The 22978-nt window shown below is 33.4% G+C and overlaps 2 protein-coding genes across 2 annotated transcripts in view; one reads left to right on the top strand and one right to left on the bottom strand.

Moving 5' to 3' along the window:
* Positions 1-10167, bottom strand: part of LOC127716720 (PDZ domain-containing protein 11-like) — a 31992-nt gene extending 21825 nt beyond the window's left edge. Inside the window, exons 1-2 of the mRNA XM_052222965.1 lie at positions 10074-10167; positions 64-150 (exon numbers count right to left, since the gene is read on the bottom strand). Coding sequence (XP_052078925.1) covers positions 64-150; positions 10074-10160 — 174 coding nt within the window. The 5' untranslated portion in view covers positions 10161-10167. The remainder of the gene's footprint in view (positions 1-63; positions 151-10073) is intronic.
* Positions 10168-10240: 73 nt separating this feature from the next.
* LOC127714122 (40S ribosomal protein S3a-like) lies at positions 10241-21860 on the top strand. Its single transcript, XM_052220094.1, has 6 exons — positions 10241-10368; positions 13502-13605; positions 14198-14511; positions 15476-15558; positions 19551-19660; positions 21708-21860. Exons 1-6 carry the CDS (start codon positions 10307-10309, stop codon positions 21824-21826), a joined length of 792 nt encoding a protein of 263 aa, XP_052076054.1. The 5' UTR covers positions 10241-10306; the 3' UTR covers positions 21827-21860.
* Positions 21861-22978: the final 1118 nt, after the last annotated feature.

Here is a 22978-nt window from a genome sequence, read left to right as displayed (position 1 = left end):
TTGATTGTGTCAGAAATACACTTGCTTATATTACATTGTATGATCTACGAGTGGACAATGTACCTGTTCTGTTGCCTTTGATCTTTGTAATTTCAGGGATCTTGGAAGGAACTGTCTAATATCACTGTTATAGTCAGGATTGTTTTCCCTCTGAAATAAAAACAAATTATTTTATTTAATTGATAGTTATGATGAACAGCAATTCGGCACCAGGCCAGTTAGGCATGTGAAAGACATTTCAGCACCAGAGAAAGACAGTTCAGTATCAGGACAAATGGCACCTCATAGAAGCTACATGTACAGTAGTAAATATGTTTATATTCCACTGTTAAGCTTTCAGACCTTAAATATTATTAACAACTAATTCTGTGACCACAGTGGTCCATACTGAATTAGATTTTCTTAGATTTAATACATGTTTTCTGTTTGGACATTTCGTGTAATTATTTGGGTTAGTCTGGGGCATAATATATTGACAGTATACTATTCCCAGGGTCAGAAGAAGTAAATGTTTTTAATTTTTTCCCGCTCTTTTATGAGCACTCAGACGGTTGTTAACATTTACATTATTATAAATATTTCAAAACATAGATATAATGAAAAATAATCCTAAACATGTATATTTTTCGTCTGACATTCACGACATTGTGAAAGTATAGGAAATTCTAAAGTGTTGAAAATCTAATGATGTTCTGGGCTTTTACTGAGTCTCAATATGGCTTGCACACACTTTTAGTTACAGATTGCAATGTTAAAACAATAAGATTTAGATCACAGGTATTTTGTCATGTTTGTTGTAATTAGAACTGTGGGAATCAAACGATAACCCAAGCTGCAAACACAAGCTGTACAGTATTGATCTTCAAAGAGAAATTATCAAAACTCTTATAAACTTTTAACATAAAATCTTGATTAATGCAGAACTACAATCAATTATGATCCAATTCAATATGTTTTTTCAACAGTCAGGGGACTTATTGAAATAAGTGATTTTTAAATCACTTATTTAAGTAGCAAATTTGAAGTTTTGTCACAAATTGTGATTTTGTAGTTTTACCAAAATTTTAAACACATAGGTTTAGATAATATCTTTTCATTAGTAAAATTGAAAAAAAATGAACTTTTTGCTTCTTTTAAGCAGCAAGGTTTATGCCTTTGATGCAATCATTTAGCTGCAAATTCTATTTTAGTTGAAAAAATGCTATAATAAAATGCTTCGCTGGGGCGCAGCTTGATACGACCGCAGAGGTCGAACCCTGAGCAGTTGGGGCAAGTATGGACACAAAATTCAAGCTTGATACAGCTATGACTTTGGATTGTCATTAAATATTTGACACAGCATAGGTTTCTGACACAGGATGAATGTGGTGTAAGAATTGGAAAAAATTTAATTTACCTATTATGGTGGAATATCCATAAACTAAATTGTTTGTTAATTTCAATATATCAAAGAATATGTAGAATTCAATGTTTGATGTAATGTAATAAAGTTGAAATTTGGACCGTTTTTGTTCAATGTGGACCAATTTGGTAACATGTATAAATAATCAAAAATCTAAATACATGGGAGCCCATTTAAATACATCATAAAGGTATTAAAATAGAAAGTGACATCATAGTCATGGCTAAAAATAAACAAAAATCCTTAATCAGCAACATTTAAAGTAATATCTAAAAATAAAATGCCTTTGTTAACATAAAAGCCCATTTAAATACATCATAAAGATATTAAAATAGAAAATGACATCATAGTCATGGCTAAACATAGCAAAAAACCCTTAATCAGCATCATTTAACAGTAATATCTAAAAATGGAAATTACATCATAAAGGTATTAAAATAGAAAATGACATCATAGTCATGGCTAAAAATAAACAAAATCCTTAATCAGCATCAGCAACATTTTATAGTAATATCTAAAAATAAAATTCCTTTGTAACCATAAAAGCCCATTTAAATACATCATTACAGATATTAAAATAGAAAATGCCATCATAGTCATGGCTAAACATAGCAAAAACCTTAATCAGCATCATTTAACAGTAATATCTAAAAATAAAAATTTCTTTGCAACCATAAAAGTAAAATAGAAAATGACATCATAATCATAGCTAAAAATAAACAAAAATTTTTTTTATTGGCAAATTTTAAATGGAGTTTATTATACTAAAACAATAAATTTGCAACCATAAACATGATAAAACCCCATTTAAACACATCATAAAAGTATTAAATAATTCAACTACATCATATATAAGGCTATAAAAATAGAAAATGACTTCATAGTCAAGGCTAAAGGTAAACAAAAAACCTTCATCAGCAAAATTTTATATTGGCAAATTTCCAATGAAGTTTATTACACTAAAATTGTTGGCAAATTTCCAATGCATTTATTAACAATAAAGTTATTGGCAAATTTCCAATTTACATAATTTAAAAGCAGTGTAGATGAGATATTTAAATGAGTTTGAATTACCAACCTTACACTGCTTTTAAATAATGTTCTTTACTCAATTATTTGTCTATTAAAATGGAAACCCTTGTTTTTTAACCTTTTTTTCCCCTTATTCCTTAAACATTAGAGCCATAACCACCCCCCCCCCCCCCCCCCCAAAGCCAATTAATACTTTCCAATGTAACCTAAATTTCCAATATACATAATTTTAAATTTCAATTCCTCATGATATATAACCGTATCATTATTATTTTCTTTCATATATAAATCTGAAACAACCATCTTTAAATGGAAAATTTTAAAGAAAAAAAAAGGAAAAAAAAAAATCCTACCCCCCCACAATTTTTTCAACCCCCTTTTGATTCATCATCCCCCACCTCAATCACAACCTTCAATTTGTGGTATGGTACATTGCAATACAATTTCACAGAGATCCATACACTTGAACACAAGTTTTTGTTGCAAACTAAAAAAATCCTTATTTTCGACCAATATTTGGCCCCTTATTCATAAATGTTTGAGCAATTAACCCCAAAACTCAATTCCTACTTTCTCTTCGTGATAAAAAATAACTAACTTAAAATGTAAATTTTAAACAAAAAAAAAAGGAAAAAAAAAAATTACCCCTTTTTTGACCCCCGCCCCCCCTGTATGATTCATCACCCCCACCCCCCTTTTCCCCCCAAACCAAGCTCAATAACAGCCTTGCCTTTGTGGTATGGTACCTTGTAATACAATTTTAGAGAGATCCATACACTTGAACACAAGTTATTGTCTAGAAACTAAAAAATGCTTATTTTAAACCCCTTTTTAGGCCCCTTATTACTAAACGTTTTGGGCAATTACCACAACACTCAATTCCAGCTTTCCCTTTGTGAAATGGAACCTTGTAGTAAAATTTCAGAAAGATCCATACACTTACACACAAGTTATTGTCATGAAACTAGAAAAATGCTTGTTTTTTGCCCCCTTTTGGCCCCTTATTCCTAAAATTTTGAGGCAATTAACCCCAAAATCAATCCCAGCATTGACCCTTTGTGATATGGAATCTTGTGGTACAATGTCAAAGAGATCCATATGCTAACACACAAGTTATGTCTGGAAGTTACAAAAATGCTTATTTTCGGCCCCTTTTTGGCCCCTAATTCCTTAACTGTTGGTACCACAACCCCCAAAATCAATCCCCACCTTCCTATTGTGGTATTGAACCTTATGGTAAAATTTCATAGAGATCCATTCACTTAAACTAAAGTTAGAGTAGAGTGCGAAAACCATTGTGTATTCGGACGACGACGCCGGACGACGACGACGCCGCCAACGTCATACCAATATACGACCTCAAAATTTTTTTGCGGTCGTATAAAAATGGCTTTACATAATGAACTGATACTTTCTTAACTGATTTTTCCCAGCTGTAGGAGTATTTTTCCTGTAAAGTTCAAGGTTTCATCTTATAGACTATGTAATAAAATTCTACTGTTCGCGATCAAAATTTCACTGTTCTGGGGTGTTGAAATTAGTGGGGGTTATTAAAATAATGATACTTAAAGAAGTGATTTTTTTTTGAAGGAAATTGAGGTATGATACTTAAACAAGTGATTTTTATGTCATTATCCTAGATTTAGTACAAGGTCATCACCTGACATGACCCGGTCATCCTATCAACACAGATGTTGGTTCTGATAATTTTAGCAACATAATTAGTCCCTGGATCATTAGTATTCTATATTTAAAGCTACAATAAAATTAAATCACTTAGTCTAGTGATTAATTTGTACTACTTGAATAGGTGATTATTAAAGAAAGACAACTCTTACTTCCAACCTTTATGGACATAATGTTACTTGAATCAGTGATTTAGAAAATCACTCATTTAAGTAAGTCCCCTGACTGTTCAAACACAATCAAATTTCGTATTGCATAATTATTTTATGCAAGGATTTTATTATCATTATCAAAATTCTTGTTTTACAGTAAATTGTTAAATCATTTTTAATTATTATTTTTTCTTCACTTTTACTGATACCAGGAAATTATAGAGATACAAAATGCCAATTTGTGTTGGTCCCAAAATGACCTGATGAACCTTAAAGTTGACCTGAACCTTAAAAATGACCTAAACAGTGCCAATTTGACTTTGGAACAACATGAACAAGGTGTCCAAATGTCTAAATGCCGATTTGTCTTGTACCCAATTTTTGATCTCCACCTTTGCTGTAATTGACGACTTTCTTATTCTTGCACTTTCCCTTAACATGCTTAAATTTCCTATGCCATAATGCTTATGTTATTACGTCACAGTAGGAACTAATTGTTTAATGACGTCATTTACTGCGGGTCAACCGGTGTAACTCATTCATAAAAAAAAACACCTTTTTATCCCTTGTAAATATTTTTTTTAAATTAGGGCCAGATCAACGTTAAGGTTCATCATAACAAATGGACACAAATGGCTGTATTTACACCTCAAAAACTACTCTGAGTACTGACTAAACTGTGCAGTTGGAAAAGTTTTAAGGCCTGGCATCCACTAGATATATAAAATTTAAGTGCATTTTGTGTTTCAGAAAAATTAATTCTTTTTTGGATTTTGATGGGCATTTATTTTTTTCGTTCCTGCTGTTGGTGTAAAAATAAACAAACACCTGAATTACATTTGATACTGTCCACTCAGTTACAACCTTCAACTCACCTACAAATGTATTATTGTGTAGATATCTATTGTTGTGTCAATCACAGACAATCAATACAATACAGTTGTTACCTGTGAGGGACCATCTCAAAGATTTAACTCAACTTGGTTTATTTTTACATCTTCTGCAGGAACCGAAAAAATGCCCATCAAAATCCAAAAAAAGATTTAATCTTTCTGAAACACAAAATGCATTTAAGGTTCATCATAACAAACAGACAAAAATGGCTGTATTTACACCTCAAAAACTACTCTGAGTACAGACTTACCTGTCCAGTTGGAAAAGTTTTAAGGCCTGGCATCCACTAGATATATAAAAGTGAAATGCATTTTGTGTTTCAGAAAGATATAATCTTTTTTGGATTTTGATGGGCATTTTTTTTCGTTCATGCAGAAGGTGAAAAAATAAACTAAGTTGGGATACAACTTTGAGATGCTCCCTCAGGTAAAAACTGTATTGTATTGTGTTGATTGTCCTTGATTGACATGGACAATAGGTATCTCACGGCCACCAATCCAACTAAGTCATACACAATTAATATGAAAACAAGTGCGTTAATCCGACTTCCGAGTATGCAGTAGAAGTAATAAACAATCAAGAATTGCTATACATTCACAAGGTAAGTCACCTATTTATGTCATAAGCTTTATATTTTTAAAAAAACCGAGAATGTCATTCGACCCTTTATTTTGTTTTCCTTCATGTGTTATCACAACTTTGTTGTACATTGAGTAGTATTTTTACTACAGCTTTTCTCCCGGTGAATAACGATACAATCTGCACGAAATTCTTACCGACATCTTTTGTTATTTGTTAATAAGACACGTTATGCATGAGTACTGGTACATTTATTGATCTGTGTGATATATAAATTAATTCTAGAAAGCAAAATACTTTATAATTGTATTTATTATCAAATTATCACAAGAAAATTAAGAATGTATGGTTAAGAAGGACCATATATGACTTAAAAGTAACGAGTATGATTAAGTGAGAGATATTTTAGTAACCAACATGATGATGTTCTTTTACACAATGTCAATGTTAATTATGAATAAATTCATCTTTAGGTACCGTCCTTCCTTTAGGGGATATATATCTAACAGTAATAATTAGCCAGTAAGCATGAAGGTTTAAATTCAACCCTTTTAAGGCGGATGCGCTCGACTCCTATCTTAGTTGACTGGGATTGCCAGTTTTATTAACCGAAGACCGGACCGTCTACTGGAAGCCTTCAACAATAAAAGAAAACTAATAGTCGAAAACTGAGCTAGCAAAACAATCCATTTAATGAAACACGCAGATCAAAACTATTTGCCTGAAAATGCAAATAATTATTGTACGCATCTATTTGCTATTTATCGTTATAAACAAGTTAGCAACCTGCATATCATATATAAATATTCTCGTCCTAAATTCATTAAATGAAGTAATCTAAGTTTAACAGCTTCTAACAATCTAACAATGTTTATAAAAATAAGAATACTTGCTCGGAATAGTAAATAACCTCTCAACCAGAACCTTATATAAAGAAATGGATGTCTTTGATGAAACGTTAACAAAATGAGACAGCAAACAAACGATAAAAATAATCAAATAACCAACATTGGACAACAAACACACAGTTTCAGCTCTCTATAATTATAAAAGAAGGTTGAATACGAATGTATTAAAATAGAATTCTAGATTAAAACGGAATGAGGCAAAATGTAAAGCGAAAACTAGTGACGGATCTAAAAAAAAAAGGTGGGGGGGGGGGGGGGGCGATGATTGAAATCGCCTTTTTCTTTGACGACCAATTCATCAATATTGTATCTGTAATAGTGCGAAAAGAAAATCAATCTGTATTTTTTGCAAAAACGTCAAATTAATCCCTTTAACTTTTCCCATTTGGAACCTGCAAAGACAAGAAAATAAATTTAGAGGAGAGCTTTTTCAGCAAGCATTACACATATAAAGATGTTTTTTTTATTAGAAAGCTGGATTATTGAGATGTGTAACTACATTATACTAAGAGCAATTTTATGATCTAAATTTTTAGTAGTGTATTCTTACGTTACCACCAACTCATACTTGGTACGTTTTAATCATATATGATACCTTCAAACCATATCCTCCTAGGTTTATATCGTTAAAATGATAATAAAGACATATAAACACATCTCGCAACGTATAATTAATTTATATATCACACCGATCAATAATTGTACCAGTACTCATGCATAACGTGTCTTATTAACAAATAACATAAGATGTCGGTAAGAATTTCGTGCAGATTGTATCGTTATTCACCGGGAGAAAAGCTGTAGTAAAAATACTACTCAATGTACAACAAAGTTGTGATAACACATGAAGGAAAACAAAATAAAGGGTCGAATGACATTCTCGGTTTTTTTAAAAATATAAAGCTTATGACATAAATAGGTGACTTACCTTGTGAATGTATAGCAATTCTTGATTGTTTATTACTTCTACTGCATACTCGGAAGTCGGATTAACGCACTTGTTTTCATATTATTTGTGTATGATTTAGTTGGATTGGTGGCCGTGTATCTACACATATATAGGTGATTTAAAGGATTTAACTGAGCGGATGGTATCAAAGCAATTCAGGTGTTTATTTTTACACTTTCTGCAGAAAGGGAAAAAAAGGCCATCAAAATCCCAAAAAGATTATATCTTTCTGAAACACAAAATTCATTTAACTTTTATATATCTAGTGGATGCCAGGCCTTAAAACTTTTCCAACTGGACAGGTACATGTAAGTCTGTACTCAGAGTAGTTTTTGAGGTGGAAATACAGCCATTTTGTCCGTTTGTTATGATGAACCTGAACTTTTATACATGTTATATGTCTAGTGGATGCCAGGCCTTAAAACTTTTCCAACTGCACAGTTTAGTCTGTACTACATGTAAATGAATAGTTTTTGAGGTGTAAATACAGCCATTTTTGTCCATTTGTTATGATGAACCTTTAAGGTGTCAGACCACCAATTACTCCCTCTAATTTAGAACATATGTAAAAGTAGCCCTACTCTGACACAAAATAGTGCTTTTGATGTCCTTGTTTACTTAAACTAACCAACAAATTTGCAGAAATGAAACTTTTGGTGAAAGAGAAATATATTTAGACCATTTTGAGCCAAAATTTACATATCTATGAGTTTGCATTAAAAATTCAGGATTAATGCGCTCCATAGTATACTTATTTAAGATTTCCAGAAAACCAGGGGTTATTTTTGGAGTACCTCTTTTTGAAGGTCAGTTTTTTTCTTAGAAGGCTTTAAATGTATGTTGAAAATTGGCATGCAGAAAGCTGATACATGTACAATTCAGGATATACCTGGTTTCTATGAAGTTAAACTTAAGGTAAAATATTTAGAAAGCTGTGAAAATTGCAAAATTTGGTTGAACAGATAGGGATATTTAATTGGTGGTCTGACACCCTTAAGTGAAATGCGGTGAAACCCCAAAATCAGAAAACGATTGATTTTTTTGTCTTAACTGATCAATTGAAATGATAGTAGCCACATTTCAATCTTTTTTTGGGCAAAAAGTCAGATATTGCATATTTAGAGCCTTAAACCTGAATTTGTGCTATTTTTAGCTTTTCCCACCCTGACAATATGCTTTCATATAAAAAAATGTCCTAAATTGTTATAAATGGACAGTAAGTTGTTTCTGTGGTGTTAGACATTAAAACATAGGTTGTTTACTACCCCAAAAAAATTGTCGTCATGAAGATTTTATGAAATTATTTGATTTTTACCCTTTATATCATTGCGTCATACAATGTATTTGGCAGATAACATAGCCTGATGTAAACACTGCATAAACTCACAAAAATCCCATTTATAATCTCAAATGAACGTTTTATACCTTAAATTTTATTGACTGATAGTAAATAAAAACAGATAAATGACCATGACCGCACTTTTGATCAGTTAATAGTCCCATTACTGACACCAGGTGAAAAAAGGGGGGTCAATATTCCTTGACTCTTCAATACCTTGGATTTTTTACTAGACTCATTGTAAAAATTGTGGAAAGTCTTTAAAGTAGTAGAACAAACAAGGAAAAATCAACAAAAACTGATCTTGATATTGAAAGTTTATGTTCCTGTAGTCCAAAATGAAATTTTCAAGTATTTTCTATCAAAGTTATACATTACAGTCAGTTTAAATTAAGCTGTGAAATTTGTAATAAAAGTCTCATTATGTTCAGATAGGCTGTTTTTAACTACAAATTGACTAAGGATTAAGAATAAAGCAAAACAAAAGATTTCTGATTAACTTTTTTGTCTCTTTAGGTGTCAGACCACCAATTACTCCCTCTAATTTAGAACGTATGTAAAAGTAGCCCTACTCTAACACAAAATAGTGCTTTTGATGTCCTTGTTTACTTAAACTAACCAACAAATTTGCAGAAATGAAACTTTTGGTGAAAGAGAAATATATTTAGACCATTTTGAGCCAAAATTTACATATCTATGAGTTTGCATTAAAAATTGAGGATTAATGCGCTCCATAGTATACTTATTTAAGATTTCCAGAAAACCAGGGGTTATTTTTGGAGTACCTCTTTTTGAAGGTCAGTTTTTTTCTTAGAAGGCTTTAAATGTACACATGTATGTTGAAAATTGGCATGCAGAAAGCTGATACATGTACAATTCAGGATATACCTGGTTTCTATGAAGTTAAACTTAAGGTAAAATATTTAGAAAGCTGTGAAAATTGCAAAATTTGGTTGAACAGATAGGGATATTTAAATTATTGGTGGTCTGACACCTTAATGTCGGCCGAAACGACTTGGGGGCCGGTTCGACATCAAAGCCTCGGAGTCTGAAAGCAGAGTGTGTCTTTGAAAAGCAGAATATTCATACAAGACAATGGTAGAACAGTGTAGTATGTGAACATTTAAACAACCTCGTGGGGAGGAATCCATGGTGGGGGATGCTCATAAGGGGGTAATTTTGCCCTGATTAGCTCTCGTCTGTCTCTCGGTGTTGACATCGGAAATTGCAAATTGTCAATCAAGCGCTTGCAAGTAAACATAATTTTACCGTTATCTTCAAACGCAAAAGTGATCAATTTGTTGATTTCCCATAATTCTTACTAAACGACATGCAACTTCCTTTTTTGCCTCAAATATAGCCGAAATGGCAGTTGGAAAGAATAAGAGGCTTACTAAAGGTGGCAAGAAGGGTGGAAAAAAGAAAGTGTGCGTATTTAAAGTACCAATTGTGCATAAATGAATGTGTTAAGAACAAGAATAAGGATATCATGTGCACTGATGATGCGATGTAAATCAGATTTTTTTTCGATTAGTATGTTCATCATGCCCAAAGTTGTTGAACCCTGCTAAAACACACAAGACTTGCTCACATTATCATGAAACCATTATCGAAAGAGAGATAATACATGCATTTACAAGCAACTGAGCACTAATGTATTGTGGTAAAAAGAACTAGCTCATTTTAAAAATGAGAATAAATCGTAAAAAGTAGGGTGCATCACCAGTTTCTCTTTTGGATAGTGACTTGATGAATCTATGACAAATCGCCCCACTCATTCACCAACTCGACTCACTTTCTACCAACTCTCCCCACTTATGAAAAAGGGTAAAATCCCGTTGAGTTTAGTCCTGCCAACTCACCCACTTATGAAAACGAGTAAAATCCCGACGAATAAAGGTCTGCTAACTTGCTCCACTTATGAAAAAAGAGTAAAATACAGATGAATTTAGTCCTACCAACTCACTCTACTCAGTATGTAAAAGAGTAAAATCTCTGTGAATAAAAGTCTGCTAACTCCCCCCCCCCCCCCTACTTTTGATAAAAGTATTATACTGTTCTGCATTAAGGACTACATACCAACTCGCCCCATTTAAGAAAAGGAGTTAAATCCCAATGAATAAAGGTCTGCCTACTCGCCACACTTATGGAAAAAAGAATAAAATATAACTGCATTCAGGGGTTTAAATTAGCGGTGGTGCGAGGTCAGTGACCTTCCATTTATGAGTTCGGACCTTTCCACCAGTAGTTAGTTGCACCCGACAGACTTTTGTGTTTTTGCAGGTTAAAAAAATTACAAAAGCATTTTGAACAAAAATATAAAAATAATCTTAAAATACGCAACTATACTGAAAGGAAACTCGTGTGATTGCTTAAATTCTTCACAATGAATTTGATGTGTAGTCACGTGACAGGTTGTCGTACAAGATACCGGGAAACTGGAGAATATAATATTAGAACATACATTTTTGTAACTAGTAAACGGTATGTATCTGTTTGGTTTTGGGGTGACCTCTCCCAAAAGAAACCCTGATGAAACGGGTGATACAGCAGGTGTGATTGATAAGGGCTTTTTGCAGCCCAAAGACAGGATCTGACTAAAGAACAAATATATGACAGGAAAAAAGAGAACATAGATTTTTCCCACACACACAGTGAAAGGGAAAGTGTCCCATAAAAAATCGTGATGAAAAATTTCCTCCCAGCATCTATATATCTTGCCAAAATATGTGGTAAAAAGAAACTGACCCCAAGTTTGAAAACGAAACTGTTATCTGACACAAAGTTAGGCCAGTGTGTTCTGAAGCAGCAATTGAAACTGAAACAATTTAAAAGGTACAGAGTGTTATTTAACACAGTGTATAGTGTTTGGGAAAAGGGGCAGCCTTTTTCTGACTGAATTTATTAAAGAAATTCAGAAAAAAAATGAGGTTAATTGGTGTAGTAAGATATGGTGATTGGTTTGGAATGGTAAGCATTTTCGATTTTTTATAAATTGAGTTTTCAATATAAATTGGAATTTCAAAAAATAAAGGAGAACCTTTAAGTACTTTTGGTCAAAGGTCCTGGACCTTCCATTGCCTTAAGTAAATTTGAACCCCTGTATATTAAGGACTACCAACCCCTCTTATGAAATGGAGTGTAATTCCATTGAATAAAGGGATTTAACTCTTTTTTCATAAGTGGGGTGAGTTGGCAACATTTAATCATCGGGATTTTACCCTTTTTCATACGTGGGGTGAGTTGGCAGGAATAAATTTAACGGCATTTAACCCTTTTTCATAAGTGGGGCGAGTTGCCTTGCTTCCGACTTGATCTATCAAAGGGGTCGTTTTCAATTAGAATTAAAGTATTCGACAAGTATAATCTGAATACCTATACATGTATACACCTTAGATTGGAAGGAATTCTCTTCAGATATAAAAGTTGCCATCTGCCACAAGTTGTGCACCAGAAGAGGCTGAATCCTGGATGGTCTGTCCCATGGCCTACAACTAACCCTAATCAGTCTGCCAAATGCAGTCAGTCTGACGGTCCTGATCGATAAAATGGATGCAGGTCCATTAAATTGTATGTCAATTCTGGTCCATACGTCCTATGTTTTCCTTGTCTCGCTTCTGTGACTCAATATTGTATTTCGATATGCATGCGCACAGATTGATGGAGATGAAAACTTACAGGTAGAAGGTTTACTCTGAAGAATGTTCAAGGGGCTTTCCCCGGTAAGCCCTTGAAAAGTATCGTGACTTGACAAAAGAAGTTTATTAACTGCTTTCCTGAAATGCAATTTTTACCATGAATATCATCATAAAACGTACAATACAGTACAAACAAAAAGAACACAATAAGCTTAATTAATTGATTTTTTTTTTCGGACAGACAAAAATCTGTTCGGTCAATCAAAACCTACAACATTGTCTGACCGAATGTCAGACAGAAACCAAAAGAATTTGGTACAAACTGCCTACCAATCAGACCACAGAATTTTTGGTAAATAAATTGAAGCTTGTCAAGTAGCGCTAGTCCAAATAATTGTGTCTTAAAAGGCTATTTAAATTTTTTGCTGTGGACTTTGAGAGAGAATTTTGCCATGAAATCTTCATTGACAGCTAGAAATTTTTACATATATACAAATTCTTACCTTTTGTGTGTTTGTTGGTGCAAAATATTTTCAGAAATATTCTAAAGTAATAAAACAAGCTCCATTTGAGATGTGCAATGACCTACTTCGTTTTTAAATTGGTTTCCCTGATATCCCAAGATCATTCACTTTTTGAGAGTATACAATACCATACTCTGTTAAATTTGATGGACCCAAATTCGGGAACATTCAATTTATATTATTGACTTAAAAACGTGAAATAGGTGAATCTGATGAAATTTTGGCTGTCTGGACCAACAGGTCCAACGGTTTTCGCAGAGTCTTAACACGAGGGTATACATTGTAAATGGGTAAATTATCTCATGTCTTGTGTGTTTGACATTTAAATCACTACTTGCAAATAATTATTTTTGTACTGATCAGGTCATTAGTTGAATGATATTTCAATTTTTTTTCAGAGTTGACCCTTTTACAAAAAAAGACTGGTATGATGTCAAGGCCCCTTGCATGTTTGTAGTCAGACAGATTGGCAAAACACTAGTAACTAGAACACAAGGAACAAGTAAGTTCACACATATTTACAAGATGAACAGTCACAGGAAACTGTACATTAGAATATTATTCTCAAACTACTTTCTATCGGAAAATCTTTTACATCATAAAAGAAAATAAATCTTAGTTATTTAATTTAAATTAATTTATGCCTACCTTGAAGCTTTTATTGGCACTTTAATTATTGAACTGTTTAAAAAATACTGTTTTATCAATAAAAACTTGAGCTGTGAAACTTTTCCAATAATTTTGCTGGAAAGGTTCTAATGTTACATGTACATGTACTGTACATATAATCTGAACACTGCAATGCACTTCAATATCTATGACAGTGAAGAATATTACTGTCAAAGTTGGTCCATTATTGGCAATATAGTACATATGTAAATAAAGGGATATTATTTCAAATTTTTGAGACAAAAAAAACATATTTTAAGTACTGGCGTTGAATGTAAGGTCTTGTGAAAATTTCAGCTAGGAAAGATTTAGATTAACTATTGTTACCAATCTTTCATGACAGCATGTTAATCCATTTAATTATCTGAACATGCTGAAATGAAAATGCAACTATCAATATTTGATGTACTTCTTTTATTTTTCAGAAATTGCTTCTGATGGTTTGAAAGGACGTGTCTTTGAGATTTCTCTAGCTGACCTCCAGAACGATGAAGTGTCCTTCAGAAAGTTCAAACTAATGGCCGAGGATGTTCAGGGACGTAATGTCCTAACAAACTTCCACGGAATGGATCTGACAAGAGACAAGCTCTGCTCTATGGTGAAGAAATGGCAGACACTGATTGAGGCTAATGTTGATGTTAGGACAACTGATGGATATCTCCTCCGTATGTTCTGTATAGGCTTTACTAAAAAGAAGGCAATGCAGAATAAGAAAACATGTTATGCTCAGCATACACAGGTTTGTACATGTAACTAGAATTCAAAATAGGCATGTTTGAAAAATGAGTCACATTATCAACATCAACAGGAATTTATGTTTATTCTATAAAATACAAGAAACAGTATAATTCATAAAGATCATCAACAAGTCTATCGTCAATTTGATCTTTTTATGCCTCCGCCGTAGCAGAGGAGGCATTAAGTTTTACCCTTGTCTGTCTGTACGTACGTACGTTCAAAATTGGTTTCCGTTTTCTAACTTTAGTTTGCCTCAACCAAATGTTATGAAACTTATACACAATGATTATTACCACAAAACACAGATCAAGTTTGAATTTCGGTGGTGTCACTTATACCGTTCTAGAGATATGCCCCTTTACAAATGAAAAAATTGCTGAATTTTCATTTCCGTTCTCTTACTGAAGTTTGCCTCAACCAAATGTTATGAAACTCATACACAATGCTTATTACCACAAAACTCAGATCAAGTACAAATTTGGGTAGCACCACTTTTATCATTCTTAACTCGAGTTGCGTCCCTTTGTAACATTATATGCAAGCAGGGGCATTTATTGTAAATTTCTGGTCTTGACAGCACAGGTACATTAAAATAATTTTTTTTTTTTAAATTCACAAAAAAAAAAGTAAAAATACCGAGGAGGTAATAAAAATCATTATTCAAGGGGCAAACAACAGACCACAAAATACTAAATACAAATATTTACAATTGATATACAAACACCCCACAAAAACAGGGGTTGGAAACTGGTAATCTGGGGGTTAGCAGTTCATGTTCAACTTCTGCAACCTTTTTTCTTACTTTTGACAACTAAATATCAAGTGATAAGTAGGATTCAGTGATAGTTATATTAACAATGGAAGTTTTGATGAGACTAGTGATGCATTTGATTTTAGGTTAAAACAATTATTAACAATGAAAGTTTTCATGAGAATAGTGATCATGGTGATGCATTTACTTTTAGGTTAAAACCATCAGAAAGAAGATGGTTGATATTATCACCAAGGAGGTGTCAACCAATGATATGAAAGAGGTTGTCAACAAATTGTAAGTCAAAACTAAATCATTAATACACCATTTAGCTACATATATATTTGAATCTTTTTTTATGCCCCTGCCATGGCAAGTTTTCCTTGACCAAATGTTATGAAACTTATACAGTGATATTGTTTGCCTCAAATTACATCTGAAATTCGGCTTTTTCCCCTAGAGAAAATTCCCAATTACTGAAAAAAATGGCTTAAAATTCCTCCCAATAAGTTTTACATTTTTAGCTCACCTAGCCCAAAGGGCCAAGTGAGCTTTTCTCATCACTTGGCGTCCGTCGTCATCCATCGTCGTTAACTTTTACAAAAATCTCCTCCTCTGAAACTACTTGGCCAAATTAAACCAAACTTGGCCACAATCATCATTGGGGTATCTTGTTTAAAAAATGTGTCCGGTGACCCGGCCAACCAACCAAGATGGCCGCCATGGCTAAAAATAGAACATTGGGGTAAAATGTAGATTTTGGCTTATATCTCTGAAACCAAAGCATTTAGAGCAAATCTGACAGGGGGTAAAATTGTTTATCAGGTCAAGATCTATCTGCCCTGAAATTTTCAGATGCTGCCCCTGAATTGGTAATTTTAAGGAAATTTTGCTGTTTTTGGTTATTATCTTGAATATTATTATAGATAGAGATAAACTGTAAACGGCAATAATGTTCAGCAAAGTAAGATCTACAAATAAGTCAACTTTACCAAAATGGTCAGTTGACCCCCTTAAGGAGTTATTGCCCTGTATAGTCAATTTTTAACCATTTTTCGTAAATTTTTGTAATCTTTTACAAAAATCTTCTCCTCTGAAATTATTAAGACAAATTTAACCAAACTTGTCCACAATCATCATTAGGGTATCTAGTTTAAAAAATGTGTCCGATGACCCCGCCCACGAAACAAGATGGCAGACATGGCTAAAAAATAGTACATAGGGAAAAAGGCAGTTTTTGGCTCATATCTCTGAAACCAAAGCCTTTAGAGCAAATCTGACAAGGATAAAATTGTTCATTAGGTCAAGATCTATGGCCTGAAATTTTCAGACCAATCAGGCAACACGTTGGGTTGCTGCCCCTGAATTGGTAATTTTAATAAAATTTTGCAGCTTTTGGTTATTATCTTGAATTGAATATCATATAGATAGAGGTAAACTGTAAACAGCAAAGTAAGATCTACAAATAAGTCAACATTACCAAAATTATCAATTGACCCCTTAAGGAGTTATTGCCCTTTATAGTCAATTTTTTACAATTTTCATAAATTTTGTAAATTTTTGTAAATTTTTACAAAATATTTTCCACTGTAACTACTGGGCCAAGTTCATTATAGATAGAGATAATTGTAAGCAGCAAGAATGTTCAGTAAAGTAAGATCTACAAACACATCACCATCACCAAAACACAATTTTGTCATTAATCCATCTGTGTCCTTTGTTTAATATGCACATAGACCAAGGTGAGTGACACAGGCTCTTTAGAGCCTCTAGTTATAATTTTGCGGTTGTATATTGGTATGACTTTGGCATCATCGTCGTCCGAAAACACATTTGTTTTCGCACTCTAACTTTAGTTTGAGTGAATGGATCTCTATGAAATTTTACCATAAGGTTCAATACCACAAAAGGAAGGTTGGGATTGATTTTGGTGGTTATGGTACCAACAGTTAAGGAAAAAGGGGCCAAAAATAAGCATTTTTGTAACTTCCAGACATAACTTGTGTGTTAGTGTATGGATCTCTCTGACATTGTACCACAAGGTTCCATATCACAAAGGGAATGCTGGGATTGATTTTGGGGGTAATTGCCTCAAAATTTTAGGAATTAGGGGCCAAAAAAGGGGGGAAAAACAAGCATTTTTCTAGTTTCATGACAATAACTTGTGCGTAAGTGTATGGATCTTTCTGAAATTGTACTACAAGGTTCCATATCACAAAGGGAAAGCTGGAATTGAGTTTGGGGGTAATTGCCCAAAACGTTTAGGAAAAAGGGGCCAAAAAGAAGCATTTTTCTAGTTTCCAGACAATAACTTGTGTTCAAGTGTATGGATCGCTCTGAAATTGGTCTGCAAGGTACCATACCACAAAGGGAAGGCTGGGATTGAGTTTGGGGGTGATGAATCATAAGGGGGTTCAAAAAATTTGGGAGAGGGATTTTTTTTTCTTTAAAATTTTCCATTTTAAATTGGTTATTTCTGATTTATATATAAAAGCAAATAATAATGATATGGTTTGAATAGGTAAATTAAAAAAATTTAAGTTCTTAGACCACATTCATTCTGTGTCAGAAACCTATGCTGTCAAATATTTAATCACAATCCAAATTCAGTGCTGTATCAAGCTTGAATGTTGTGTCCATACTTTCCCCAACTGTTCAGGGTTCGACATTTGCGGTCGTATCAAGCTGTGCCCAGCGGAGCATTTTATTCCCAAAAGTAATGGCATTGGTATTAATGAATGTAAATTTTGTATTCATGTTATTATTTTGATATTATGAAAGCGCTTTTGAGATCCAGGATTCTGATCAGAATCATCACGTGTTTGTAACACATGGTTTTCAATGCATTATCCGTCTCTTTCCCCTCCCCAAAAAGTTCCTTTCAGGTTTAAAATGTCTGACCATCAAAATATACGTGATAAAACTGTGCAAAAAAGACAGTTAAGTTAACGTTGAGCAAATAAGTTTTGAAAAAAAGACAACAATATCACTGTTATACACAATGCTTATTAGCGCCAATAGAAAATGAAAGGATATGGAGTAAATGTACATGGGACAAAATCGCACACAATACATAGAAAACGTAGAAAATTATCAATGAACATGGCTTTTATTCCTGTTCTTCATCTTGACAGTTGATGTAGGGTCTTCAACAATGAACGAATCATTCATACCCTACAACAAGGTCAAGACGGCCCCTAGCGTCGACTTAAGCAGTACTATTGATAAAAATAAACCACAGTTCACCTTCTTGCACAGATCAAGTAAGAATTTTGGTAGTGTCACTTTCACTGTTCTTGAGTTATGTCCCTTTATAAATAGAAAAATTGGCAAATTTGACGTCTCTGTCTCGTACTTTACTTTGCCACAATTGAATGTTCTGAAACTTACAGACAATGCTTATTGCCACCAAGCACAGATCAAGTTCAAATTTGTGTGCTGTCGCTTTCACCATTCTTGAGTTATGTCACTTTATATTAGGAAAAATTTAAGAATTTGCTTTTTTCCACACTTACTGTACTTTGCCTCAACCAATTGTAATGAAAGTAAAACACAATGCTTATTTTCATCAGACACGGATCAAGTTTGAATTTATGTGCCGTCACTTTCACCATTCTTAAGTTACGCCCTTTTATGAATGGAATTAATTGGCCAATTTGCCGTCTCCACTCATATTTAGTCAGTGTTATATATGTATAATTAGTCCCCTACCGACAAAATCTGCAAGTTTTCAACATTTTTTTTATCCCCCCCCCCCGTAGCAGAAGGGGTATTAAGTATTACCCTTGTCCGTCCGTGGGTATGTACGTACGTAGAATTGTGGTAATAAGCATTTTGTTTAAGTTTCATAACATTTTGTTGAGGCAAACTAAAGTTACAGAACTGAAACCAACTTTGAGAAGTACGAACGCAACAAAATTAACTAAAAACGTAACATATCTGTTTATTCTACAACCAAATGTATAGAAAATGGCACACTTCCGGTAGGGGCATAATACTGGAATCTGACCTGGTGCACACATAATTTTTTCCGGATTTTGACAATCCAAAAATCGAGAAAAAAAATATGCCGACCTACCAACCCTATCTTTTTTGAGGATGTAACTAGAACCACACATATATTTTTATTTGGACTTTGAAGTTTACACCATGAAAAGTTTAAGATCAAGTTCGCATTTTGTTCCAGTATAATGAATTTTAAATTGGTAGGGGACTATGTATTGCCATGCAATACTCTCTGAATGCTTGTTGTCTAAAAACTTGAACATAGATTTTCATTTCTTTTACAGGATCCCAGACAGTATTGGAAAGGACATAGAGAAGGCCTGTCAAGGAATCTATCCACTTCATGATGTATTTATCAGAAAAGTTAAAGTACTGAAGAAACCCAAATTTGATTGTAAGTTTATAAATTATGTTTTACTGTAGACATGTATTGCAAACAGTTATTTTTGTAAGATACTTGTGATCACTGGCATGCTAAAATATTTAATTTTATAACCGTTTCATTTCAATTACTATAGATAAATTACAATTGTAATGATACAAATTGTAAATGTTGTAATGCGAATTTCGATTAAATTGGGATTCTATCGTTTTTATGCATGAAGGGATTTTTTTTATTATATCTCTTGATCAACTCAAAACTTTTTCTTTCAGTTGACATTTGATATTGTATCAAGTTAAGGTAAAATTGCCTATGATAAAATGATTTTTTTTCCAAAGTGCCAAAACGAATGCCTACAGACAGCAAACTATTTTGAAATTCAGAATTCTTTTTGGTTTCCATATTTTTGGGAATTGCAATATCTGTGCTTTACCCACCTTTTGCAATTTGATGGGCTGCTAATAGATCATTTTTTATGAATAAAGATTTTGTGTTATTATTTTCATCATTGAATGATTTTGAAAATGTTGTCTAGAAAGCTCTTTTGAAATGTGGAAATTATCATGTATGTTGGACTCCACAAGATATATCCCAGCAAAAACCAAATTTAATGGATATATTTAGGGATATGAAATATTTCAATCACAACAACAATTTTTGTAAAAGACATAGCCTATTCAGTAAGATAATGATACATAATTTGTATGCCCCGGCTGCTAGGCAAAGGGGGCCTTAAGTGTTACCTTGGACATTCCGTCCTTCTATCCATCCCATTTTCATTTCCGCCTCATGCAAATTTGATGAAACTCATACACAATGCTGTGAACCAAAACTCAAGAGTTCGAAATTTGGGCAGTGTGTCAATGTTCTAGAGTTATGCCCCGTTATAACTTAGAAATTTTGTTCATTCCTTCACTCGGAATGAAACTCATACACAATTATAAGAACCAAAACAATCGAACTTTGTTCAAATTTTGGCAGTGAGTCATTAACCTTTATAGAGGTATGAAAATATTGTGACATGAACATTACAAGTGTTACCTGCCTTTTCACCATTTCACTGGCTTTAGAAATTTCAAAAGTTGTTGTCCCTCGAATCCAGAAACAAAAATATTTTGAATTTTTTTTTACATGTCCTCGTATGTCAAATCGCCTTGGTAGCATCAGTTTCCCGGCTTGTCCATTTCACTTTGAATTCTTTGTTTTCATTTGCATCAGAATACTCGCGTTGTTTAAATTGTTCAACGAAATTTTCTTTTTACTTCCATTGTTCATTTCCTATGTTGGTAAAATCATTTAAAAGCAATAATTTTATCAAATGAAATTTCATCATGTTCAAAACAATGTACGATACCTATAAACTGGACAATGCAATGTTGTCATCTGGGTCTTCTTCATTATATATCAGGGTCATCGGTTTCAGGGTTCACAACAGGGAACCCAGCATTTTGAAAACGCGATGTAAATTTCTTACTCCGCGATCAGAAAAAATTTATCAATGTTTCAACATAATTCTTTCCGAGATATATTCAGTGTTTCATTTAGTTTATTTTCATTAAAACTTAATAGTGTTTCAATTAAAACAGCTCACTACAGTAAGTTCATGGTTTAACACCTTGCTAATTGATTATCCTAAAAAACCATCTTATATAAACAATTAGGTTTTGATTGCATATCGATCCATACTGTTTCGTGTTGAATAAATTAAACAAACTGGTTTTGACAGGTAATGATTAATGTAATTAAGAGTATTAGGACTGCAAAATTAGGCTGGAATTCGGAATCCACAGGGTCCGGTTTACAGAGGGTATTTTAACAAAGACTTTAAATGGAAAAAATGGGACTTCAATTTTTGGCCGGAATGGACAGGAAACCAGTTTATTCAGGGTCTGGTTTACCCAGGATTGACTGAACATGATTTAATAGTGCAATTAAAGTATATACAAATGTTTATGAATATTAGGCCAAGAGTAATAATACTAAGTTAAAATATGGTTTGCACAGATCTATTTATATATAACATTTTTAAAGAATTCTTGAATTGCAATTGATTTTTTAGTGGGAAAACTGATGGAACTTCATGGAGAGGGTAGTGCTTCAAAGACAGTTGTTACAGAATCTGGAGAAACAGTGGAGCGACCTGAAGGATACGAACCACCAGTGTTACAATCTGTATAATATGGTGGACAATAAATAAAAAAAAAACTTTCAATGATGTGTTTGTCTTTCAGCTGATCAATCTGCACATGTTCATAGTCACTTGAAATAGATTTATATCTAATAGGTCAATTTTTCCAATTTTCATGTCCCCGCTGTAGCTGAGGGTGCATTTAGATTTACCCTTGTCTGTCTACGTCCGTACGTCCCGAAATTGGTTTCTGTTCACTAACTTTAGTTTGCCACAACCAAATGTTATGAAACTTGTACACAATGCTTATAACCACAAAACACAGATCAAGCATGAATTTTGGTGGCGTCAATTGTACCGTTCTAGAGTTATGCCCCTTTACAAATGGAAAATTTGCTGAATTTTCGTTTCTGTTCTCTTACTGAAGTTTGCCTCAACCAAATGTTATGAAACTTATACACAATGCTATAAACGTTTTATGAAAATGCCTTGACGCAAACTTGATTGTTGTATGACATCAATAGTTAAAGTGTTGCAAATTCTTAGTTAAGTGTTGCAGATTTAGAATAAGCGATAAGGTCTATGAATCACCTATTCATAGACCAAAAGGATAGTTACAGCTTCTGCCTTTAACAGTGAGCAAAGCATAAATTTATATCCTTTAGTACACTATAAAAGACCCAAACTGTCTAAATAAATTTGCCTCAATTCAAAAGAGAACCCCAAGGTTCCTGATTCATACTACAGCAATGAAAAAAGAGCAAAGCTAACGGCAACAAATGACCACCACTTCATAACATTTTCCTGGCTTGGGACACGCACGCAGAATGTAACAGGATTTAACATGTGAGGGCTCAGTCTTTCCCTAATCTTGAACCATGTGTAATCAGAACAAGCACTTAAAATTGTTGAAATAGGCTTCGACTCTTCAGATTGATACTCGCACAAAATATCCTTCATTAAAGAGGGAGATTCAAAAATTTTGAGATGAAATACTGGCATATGATTTTGTTTCCTTATAAAAATTAACCCATTCACCCACAATCTCTACTTAAGTCGTGATTTCATGAGCCATTCATTTTTGGTCCAACTGGCTCTCCATACTTTTGCAAACTGACATAAGCTGAACTTTGTTGACAGTTGGATGTCCCAACTTACAATTCATGATGGTCCAAACACATTTTCTTGTTGCTGTAACTGAC

Source organism: Mytilus californianus, unplaced genomic scaffold (assembly GCF_021869535.1).
Source record: "Mytilus californianus isolate M0D057914Y unplaced genomic scaffold, xbMytCali1.0.p SCAF_9, whole genome shotgun sequence".
NCBI lineage: Eukaryota > Metazoa > Mollusca > Bivalvia > Mytilida > Mytilidae > Mytilus > Mytilus californianus.
The sequence above is the reverse complement of the archived record's forward strand: the minus strand, read 5'-3'. Positions and strand labels throughout refer to the sequence as shown.